This window comes from Athene cunicularia (assembly GCF_003259725.1).
Source record: "Athene cunicularia isolate RWA chromosome 7 unlocalized genomic scaffold, athCun1 chr7_part1, whole genome shotgun sequence".
Taxonomy (NCBI): Eukaryota; Metazoa; Chordata; class Aves; order Strigiformes; family Strigidae; genus Athene; species Athene cunicularia.
This window is the reverse complement of record NW_020799107.1, coordinates 38071608-38081857: the sequence shown is the minus strand read 5'-3', so window position 1 is coordinate 38081857 and position 10250 is coordinate 38071608. Positions and strand designations below refer to the sequence as shown.

General features: G+C 42.4%; 1 protein-coding gene across 1 annotated transcript; it reads right to left on the bottom strand.

Moving 5' to 3' along the window:
- Positions 1 to 694: 694 nt before the first annotated feature.
- On the bottom strand, positions 695 to 6602 carry DAPL1 (death associated protein like 1). Its single transcript, XM_026852760.1, has 3 exons — positions 6517 to 6602; positions 2497 to 2560; positions 695 to 960 (listed from the first exon to the last, which is right to left on the bottom strand). The coding sequence occupies exons 1-3, from the start codon at positions 6588 to 6590 to the stop codon at positions 841 to 843; spliced, it is 258 nt and encodes an 85-aa protein (XP_026708561.1). The 5' UTR covers positions 6591 to 6602; the 3' UTR covers positions 695 to 840.
- Positions 6603 to 10250: the final 3648 nt, after the last annotated feature.

The following is a 10250-nucleotide window of genomic DNA, read 5'->3' as shown; positions in this document are numbered from 1 at the left end:
CCTGCCCATTACTAAGCCTGGCCCCTCAGGACTCTACTCCTCGCAGTTCCTGCTCTGTCTCATCACTTCCGAGCCTCATATCGTGTTCTACCAACTTCAACCCCGTACTCGCAGCCCTGCAGCCTCTCACCTTCCCGCCTGCAGCCCCGGGGCACATCCAGCTCAGGCACCTCCTTCGCTCCCCCAGACCCAGGTGCAGCTCCAGCTCAGGCACCTCCTTCGCTCAGCCTCCCCAGCCCTGGGGGTTCACACACAGACTGCTGCTGCTCAGCTCCTCCTGCTCGTGGGAGCCCAGGAGAGGCATCTCTGCAGAGGAGATAAGATTTCCTTACGGAGACAAAAGCAAGAAAAAAATTTTTCCCAGTGCATGGAAATCTTTCCCAGGACTTGCTGAAGTTTCTCATTATGCAGTAAGCCTAAGGCATACATTCAGCATGGAACACCTCAGCCTAAATTCAAACAAAAACTATGCCTTTCAGTTGTGACCTGCTTTGTTAACATCACATTCACTTCAGCTTTGCTATCATTAAATTAAAAAAAAAAGAAAAGAGAGCTGACAGTTTCCAGTACTTCAGTCCAAATTCAGACAGGAGTGAAGCTGCAGGCTTCTTAGCATTGACTTACTGTACACAAGTAAAACCAGGTTAGCAGAAGCTGTGACATTTTAATAAATCCCGAGTACATTCAGTAACTTTTCTTGTAAAGAATTTTATTGTCAGTAACAGAAATACAGTAGAATACAAGGCACACAGGTTTTGATCATTTTACCACAGGGTGCTAAGTGCTATTTAGAACAGAAACTCAACTTTTAAGCAAACATGAGGATTTTAAAGAGTATCTTTAACACTTCCGTGGCTGTTGAATAATGTAAATTCTTTTAGGCAGTATGAACTTCTCCAAGGCAGGCTGTGGCTTTTCATGAGCCACTTGCAATGCTGCTGCATGAATTTTGTGGCTCATCTGTAACATTAAAGGGGGGGAAAGTTGCAATAAATACAGCTTTTCTGCTGTTCTCTTCCTAAATTCCATCCTATGAAAGTAGTTTAAAAACAGTAGTAAAACCTAACTTCACAAAAGTTCAAATAATCAACACACAACACTCGTGGTGATCCTGTACATTTAATTATCATTTTTGTTTTCAAAGTGACGTTAGCCTGACTAACTTCAGTGAACTCTCGATTTTTTTTTTCTCCCCTTTTTTAGTAGTTCATCAAATGAATTGTCAAGATGAGGAAAGCAGAGCAAATAATCAGTATGCCAGAGTTAACAGTTAGTTGCTTCAAATTCTTATTTTCCCAGATTCAAATCATCATCATTACAGTATCTAATTATCGCTCTCTAAATTACTGAGGAAGCTTCATGCGCGAGAGTTTGGAAACCAACAGGAAAAGGAAATAGTAGGCTAGAACAGAGGAGATGGGGACAAGTGGAAGAGAAAGAGGACGAGTTGTATCTGCTCTCCTTAAACAAGCATAAGCAAAAGTTGAAGATCTAATACTAAAGCCACAATCACATCTGCTGATGAACGGTGGCTTATGCCGAAATGCTGCAGCTGATGTTTTACCAAGCTCTGTGGATGAGGAACTCCTGTATGCTGCAGAACCTAAGGACTGCAAGTGTAGGAAAAATAGATGGTAACTGTCAGGTCTTCAGCTTAGCAGGCCAATTAACCAGCTGCCTGTTCAATCAGCTCTTGCAAAGCACAGGTGTTAAGAGTCTGCAGCCACAGCCCAGAAGAGATACTGGACAGTGGCTGTAACGGTAACTAGTAACCAGTAGCACCACGATGACCAGAAGGGTCCATCAAGAGCTTTGCAACACAAGATTTTAAACGATCTTGTAGTATTTCCAAGGGAGAAGTCAAGAAGATGCCTGACTGACTGACGCCAGGCCTCAGGTGAAACGGCTGGGCAACAGCAGGAGACGCTGTGCCCATTGCCTGGATGGGGGCTCACAGGCATCTGGCATTACCGCAGGGCCCCCCAGCCAGCACACACCTGTCAGCGACACCACCCGCCTGCCCCAGGCAGCTCCCCCAGGCTGTGCCCTGTCAGCAGGGAAGGAGGTTTCCACAGGCAGGTGAAGAACTGAAGGCTGGGCTCTGTCCTGAGCTGTGATCCCAGCTCTCCACAAAATCACCGTGTCCCTGAGAACTGCCCCCATTCCAGCAACCCTAAATCAACATACCTCTTTAAGAGGACACACTTTACTATCTTGCAGCACTTTTCTGTAACAGGTATACATAACTACCCTGGGGCTGCTTAGTGTTAAATAGGACTGGAATCAAACACAGCAGAGAAAAGGCGAGTTAGTTTTTAGTCACCTGGCACTTCAGCCACACAACCGCTAGAAAAATACATCATCTTGAGGATATTTAGATGACCAACCTAAATTGCTGTCACCTGGCATTTGTAAGGAAAATTCCCCTCTTTTTCATGTTCAGTTTTATGGAGAAGCCCTGACAAACACGTATCTTGTTCTTCCAGATGTACTTACTTTGCTCAACACTTGTGCTAGCAAGACACCCGTGTTCTGAGTTTTTGAAAAACCAGCAACAGCACTGTAAAGCAAAAGAAAAAAGTATTCAACATTTCCATCTCACAGAAACACTTGTCACTTTCGTTTACCAGACTCAATACAAAACATTTTGCAATAGAAATTTAGGTTTTGGAGCTAAATCCTTTAATCACATTAAAGGCTGTATGCTATTAAAAAAAAACATATGCTGCCTCAGAATAGAACAATGCAAATTCTGTGTTGCAGGCTGTTTTATTTCGATAAACAAAACTCTTTCTATAAAATATTCTTAAATATCTCAAAAGGGTTGGGTTTTTTTTTTACACTATCAAGTAGCTTCATGGAAGCTGAGCACCAATATCCAGAACTACAAAATTTTACTTCACAATTTTCTTGATTCCAATCTAGACCCATTAAAAAAAAAAAAAAAAAAAAAAAATCACCCTCTGCTTTTCAGGAGTGTTTGCTTTGACAGCAGCAATTTCTCAAGCAAGAACATTTTGCACAAGATTATCCCATTAACTTCTTCATATTCCAACAAAGAACAGCCATGTTACCAATATTCCACAAATAATCTATGGATATGAAATAATTTAGTTCAGCAACAGGAAGAACTATGGATTGCACATTCTCTGATACCATTATTTGCAGTGACACCCTAGCTTAAAATGGAGTTGAGAAAAATAATTATTACCTCTACACATGGAACCAGGCACCTTAAATCTGACTCTTGAAACAGCAGATACTGCTTTAGTTAATTTAATGATTCTGTGGATCAGCCAAGACACATTTCCTACCAGAATGTCCATGTAGCAATCAATACAGTTTGCCACACTGACAAAATGTAAGTTAGTCAAGATCTGTCTATGCCATCAGATTATTGTGACTATGGAAAAGACAGCAGCAAAACTGCACCCAGACAACTGGCAATCAGTGAAAATAAAAACCTTCCAACTCCAGAAAAAACACGACTCAAAACCACACCCTGTTATTAACGCACAAAACCCCAAGAACACACCACGCTTTGAATCAGTAATGAGGTACAGCCAAACGTACTGTCAGAAAGCTGTCAGGCAGGCATCTAGTTATCATCATAGGCATTACATCCCATTAGCCCGTGTATTGCACAGCAACTTTAGAGCAAGCATGTTTTTTTCAGAACTAAATCTCAAAGCTCAGATCCTGCCAAGACCAGCCTCGGCTCTGAGTAGCCACTTTAAGCTACGACAGTGACTTTGAGCCTCTCAGATAAGCTCATCTGAATCAGAAACTTAGAGGCAAGGAGTCTGTACATGACAGCTACTAAACTACTTTACAAAGTCCTCTGTGACTTCTGTGATTGCAACCTGACAATGAAATCTGCCATCCCAGTCAGGTAGGGGCACGATAATGAGTAATGGCTGATTCTGGTGCAGAGAACTAGTAAACAGGAAAGAAGTTTACATTACTGGCCCAGCTTTGGTCCAAAACTTGTATTTGAGGTTAGCATCCTCCAAGCCAGTGAGGAGAAAAGCATGCAGGCAAAAAGCTGAGGTGGTGATTTCTGTAGCCTGCCGTGAAATAGCGTCAGTATGTCAGTGTTAAGTACGGCTGTGCCCAGTTAATTTAAAAGTTACCTGGCTGATTACAACAGTTGAGAGGTAAAAAATAAAATTACATCTTAGTCCAAAAACTGCATTCAGCTGTCAGTCTAGTCACAGCTCTCCCTTTAATTCCTGGCAAAATAATGTATTTCACAACGACATTACTAGATTACAGTGCTTTGTAGTGCCTGTCAGACACACTGATAAAATGACTGCAGCGTACACCCAGACATTCAACTAAGGAAGCCTTCTGACAGCTGCTAAAGGTGTTCAGAATCACCAGAGGTCAATTTGTTTATCAAAAGTAACACTGAGAACTTAAGTCTCAGTCTGGAAAAAAATTGGGAATCAGAACAAAGTCACCCAGACTACTTAAACTATCCTCCTTAGACCAGGCTTTTTAAATAGTTACCTGGCTACTACAGACACTCCAGAGCACAGGTGGCTCCCTTCTTACAAGTAAGAAATAAGTGATACCCCTAAATCCCCAGCAGCAGCAGGAGTCATTCACAGCCTTCAGGATAAGTCCAAGACAGGCTTTAATAAAGGCATGATTCTAGAGCTGCTCCCCATTTGGACAGGCCTCTTCAGCAAGCCCAGAGCAAGCGATCATGAGGACAGTGCAAAGACTGATTGAAGGGAGTTCTGTTCTCAAGAGATACAACAGAATATTTAATCTTCTTTTGTTTCAGTTTAGTTTTATGCATAAAACTAGTCCCAAATTGGGACTACAGGAGAGGCATATGAACAGAAATCAGAGCCCACTCCTACAGGTAACAATACAAGTGCTTACATGTGCTTTTTCATATCAAGATGAATGATAAAGTCACTTTTAAAGCAACAACATCTCTATTTCCTATGTGTACCTAATAAAGTAATGCTCAGCAGCTTCCAAGGGAAGAATGAATTCCAGGCTGCCACACTCTAAAGGGAACAAAACTCCTGCTCTCAAGTCTAAAAGATCAGACTGTGCTCTCTTCTAGAGATGGGCCCCTGAGAAGCCAAACTTTAATGTGTTAGAGGGCTAGAGAAAAGTGTACAGTAGGTGCAGGAGCACCTGTTAGGAAGGATCTCCAAATTCCAGTCTCAACTTACACATTATTTTGAACACTGACAAAGGGATAAAGTTATTAAATGCACAAGTTACAATGCTGAGCGAAGTTTTTAAATACACCTCCCCGAGCACAGTACTTTAAGCATTACATTTTGTCTTACCACCACAATTCTCAAGTCTTCTTCTATGAAGTCTTTTTCTATGCGTCTTTTTTTCTACAAAACCTCAACAGGAAGCCTCTAGCTCAGCACTGGAGGCAAGTGACACAAACACCCTAATCATCACATGGAGAAGGAGATGTACACCACCTCCCTGCACAGCAAGGTCACAGCTACCAGGACACAACAGATTTGTTCCAACAGCAAATCACTGATCAGGCCCTTGGAACACAACCTCCGTGTCACACTGACTGGTTTCTGAATGTCACGGCAATTACGAAGGGTGCTCAGTACTCTGCAGTAACCATGCAGTTCCAGATACTCCCTGAAAGAACTGCAAGCTCTTAAAGATAACTTTTTGTGCAAAATAGAAGGTATGTGCTGAGATAAGGAGCATCCAAACTGGGAGGCTGCTGAGAAAGTTTAAAATTGCAATAGAAGCAAAAACCTGAGTGTCTAAATCCTATTTAGGCACTGTTTGTCACTTAGGATTTAGACTCTAACGCAGTTTCTGTAAAATTTTGATGACTTGTGGTGACAAGTCATCAAAATTTTACCCTCTTATCCCTGTATCAGTCAACTTTTTGTTAAGTGATATTTAAGAAAAGTGCATGTATTTTGGAAAAATAGTCTTCATTTGAAAAAGCTGTAAGAAAATATTTGTTTTGATGACCACTTCACCCAGTCACTACCTTATTTAAAAGCAGAAGCATGCTTGAGGCAAAACAGCTTGAGTAACCTTATGAAGTCGAAAACAGAAAAGCCAAATTAGATTTCAGATTGAAATAAGGCATACAGCCTATACACAGGAGATAACCCTGTGGGGGGTGGGAGATGTGGGTTTAATTTCCTTCAGAACGAGGACAGCCTAGCTTTCATTCCTATTTCACTGGAAACTGCTTGACCATTACTTTATTAGGTACAGACAGGCACCACATTATTTACTTTTTGTTCCATAACACATGACGACAGAGAAGAAAGAGATTCAGCCTTTGTCTTTCATTGCAAGGCACTGTCCTTAGGTTTCGAAGTTGGGGGTTTTTGGTTAGTTTTTTAAGTCGATGATTACCTCGAAGTTGCCTTTTATCTATAAACTGTACAAGTTAATTTAAGAACTAAACTCTTCAGAGGTTGAAAGTTGCCTTTGTTTCAGCCTTCAGCCCACTACCTATGAACTTCAACTACAAGCTCTGCAGTGCAATACCTTGTCTTTTCTTTTCCTGGAGCTTTAGCATTTTTCTCAACAGGTCCGCTTTCTTGCTTTTTAGACACTCTCATACCTCCAGCTTTGACTGCAAGAAGAAAATACAGTTTATGTAGAAATATCTACAAGATTACATACTACATTAGATACACTTAGAGAAGAAAAAAATACTTACACCCCAGATATTTGTTAGCATGAAATCATCTTTCAGTATTTAACTCTACGTTTCACTCCTAAGCACACACACACAGAATTAAGCACAAGAGATTCAACAGACTTCAAACTTCAGTGCCACAGCATGCTCAGATCCAAGTCAGAGGGGTTGTGGTCACTGCTAACTATATTAAATCTTAACACCTTGTTATGTTAATATACATTCTTCCTCCATAAGTCTCAGATGTAATAGTTTCCATTTTAAATTTTAAAAAGGAAAACAACCAACCCAATCAACCAAACACTCTGAGGTTTTTGAACAATGTCACTAACAGCAATAAAAGTTTCATGATTTGCTCAAGGTATTCTGCAATAAAACTAATAATGCAGATAAGAAACAGCTGCATATTTATCTTATACTTGTGTTCTAACATGTTTAATTATATTTTAAGACATCTGTCAATCACAAACCAATTAGCCCTAATTACACTACAGACGACCTTACAATAACAATTTAAGTTCTGAGGCATCAGAAAATTCAATTCTGAACAAAGATCACGTAAAGTTATCTAAAACGTCACATTGAAAGAAATACTTTCCCCCTGTTCATGAGGGTATTTTACATTTTAAAACTGTGAGAGTCAGGAAGAATAAACTTAGTGTGTATTTCTCACTATTTTAAAGAAGTTCCTTCATCTTACAGCAAGGTTCCTAGTCTTACCATGAATAATCAATACTAGAGAGTTTTCATACTCAAATATTTGGGGGTGGGAGTAAATACAGAATGGATAAAAGTTTCAAGAATTACTCAGCTAAATAGCATGAAAAATATATTTGGCCATTTTCAGGGGAGCAGATGTGTCCATCTGTAACTAACACCCATTTTCCACAAAATATGACTACTCACCATGTACTTTCTGGTTGCAGGTTTAGTTTTAGAGACAAGAATTCTCCTTCAGCCATGTCCAAAGCAACCTCACAGTGTTCTGCAATATCTAGACTTGGCTTTGCTTTTCTTTTCAAAGTCACATACGTACAGTTAATTGTACTGCTGTATAAGCAGCAAATGAATTGCCTAGCCATCTCACAGCTGCAAATACACTAGAGATCTGACTGAACCAAATTCTTTTGGCAATCTAAGTGCAAAGCAAAAAGTCTCCTCTGAAATGGAAGTGTCAGCCATTTCCAATTATCTACCAGCAAAAAGAATCAAGATTCTAAATACCTCAGCTCACAAGGTGTGAAACTCTAGTCCTTGTAAGCAGAGACTAACATGAGAGGCATCTTTAAACAATAACAAAGGATTTAAAACAAAACAAAAAACAACCACCACCACAAAAAAAACCTGGAATATTTCAAGATCTCAGACTGATGTCTTTTTGCCATCATGTTCCCTTTATAACAAGCTCATCCAGAACATCAGTGCAAGTTATTCCAAGTATTCCTCCACAGTTTGTTAGGCGCTTTGATTTTAGGGCTTTTTAGGATTGAGTCAAACCACAAACAGGAACTCAAGTAAAACACTGGAAGTCGATAAAAAACTATATCTGAACCTAGATCCATGATTTTTGGTTGTGACCTTCACTAAGCACACACGTGCAGGACTGGTGATTTCTATATATAAGCATCTTTTACATCTTTAATTTATCTGGGTGCAGAAATCCAGACACAGGGAGGCAAAGACATTTCAACACTAGGAACCTTTACAAAAAGCACAAGGCGGGGCTGGGGTGTTGGGGGGAAGAGAGATGCCCAAAAGAGGAAAGAGATCTAAAGATTAAGTGGCCAATCAGGAATTGTGTCCACTATCAACAAGCCCAGGGAGAAAGTTATTTATACTGATTAGAAGTAATGCAGAACTTCCTTCAATCTTCCCACTGACCTGGAGATAGCTGCTAGTAGCAGCTGTCAAGCCTGCTCATACTGATCCGTGGCAGTGAAAGAGTTAAACATGGATGCTTCTGGAACATGCCAGAAAACTGTTTTGCAATTTGTTTTTTCAAAGTAATTAAGAGAGATCTCAAAGTTTTACACAGAGTTCAATTTTTGGATTAAGTGCTCTGTAAACCACAAAATCTAACAGTGAAGAACTAAGTACCAAAAGCTTTACTAATATCCATATTTAAAACACCATATATTTTTAAAGAAAGAAAGGAGGAACATTCCCCCTTCTTCCCCTCCCCTCAAAAACTAAACCCCAAGCCCAGACCGAGAACAGAGGCACTGAGCTCTGTTGAACCCCGAGATTACTTACGGATACTATGGTGAGAATAAAGGTGTCCACCCCCAACCTGCTTTGTTCACTACCTGTGTAGCTGAAACAACTTACTCCTGCCAACCCTACTCCCCCGCCAGACCGACAGCGGAGCCTCACACCCTGCATTACTGTCATTCAAGTTAAGAAAAACAAGTATCTGCTCTAGGTCACTGGCTGCAGTGGCTTATAGGCCCTCTCAGGTGCAACCCACCCAAGACACAAGAATTCAGGGAAGGAGCAGAGACAAGTGAAGCTGAAAAAAACAACATCATAAATTCATGTAAAAGCATGCTGAAAAAAAACCCCCATCACTTTCAATAAAACAAAACAGATTTTAGGAGTATGACGAGACACACACACACACAACTTATGCCTTCTGCTCTTCAGGCAACAACTGCTCCTAATGAACAGGGGCGAGGCGGGGAGCCCTCAGGGGCTCAGACCAAGCGACTGCAGGACAGTTCTAAAGGCTGAGCCTACAAAAACTCAGTACGTGTCCCAGCGCACACGGGAATCAAACCCAGTGCCAGTGCTAACTCCGACTGGAAACAACAGCTCCACACAGTTAATGAACAGCGAGCACTGGAGCTCATCACTGTCCGAGTGCGTTTACTCATTCTCCAACCAAGCCAGGCACGTATTTAATCACCAGTTAGTTCACTCTACAGATGCCCCGTGCCGCGGGGAGCGATGCGGTACGGCTGAACGCTCACCGGCCTCTGCGCCGAGGCACCGTTTGGTCTGATGAAGAATGCTGGGGGGAGGGTGGAAGTTTTTGTTGTTATGACGGGGGTGAGAAATAAGACTGAAGCACGACAAAAGTGTTTCGCTACAACATTGCCACCTCGTGCTCTCCCCATTACTCGACAACGCCTTCCTGATCCGGAGCGCAGCAGGACCTGACGCCACCCGCCCCACGGCCGAGCAGCTCACGCCTACACGCCGCGGAGCGGGGTCGGTGACACGGGCGGCGCCCCCGGGAGAGGCGGCCGGGCTCAGCGCAGCACTCGCCTTCTCGCGGTACGCCCGGCCGCCTCTCCCGGGGGCGCCGCCCGTGTCACCGACCCCGCTCCGCGGCGTGTAGGCGTGAGCTGCTCGGCCGTGGGGCGGGTGGCGTCAGGTCCTGCTGCGCTCCGGATCAGGAAGGCGTTGTCGAGTAATGGGGAGAGCACGAGGTGGCAATGTTGTAGCGAAACACTTTTGTCGTGCTTCAGTCTTATTTCTCACCCCCGTCATAACAACAAAAACTTCCACCCTCCCCCCAGCATTCTTCATCAGACCAAACGGTGCCTCGGCGCAGAGGCCGGTGAGCGTTCAGCCGTAC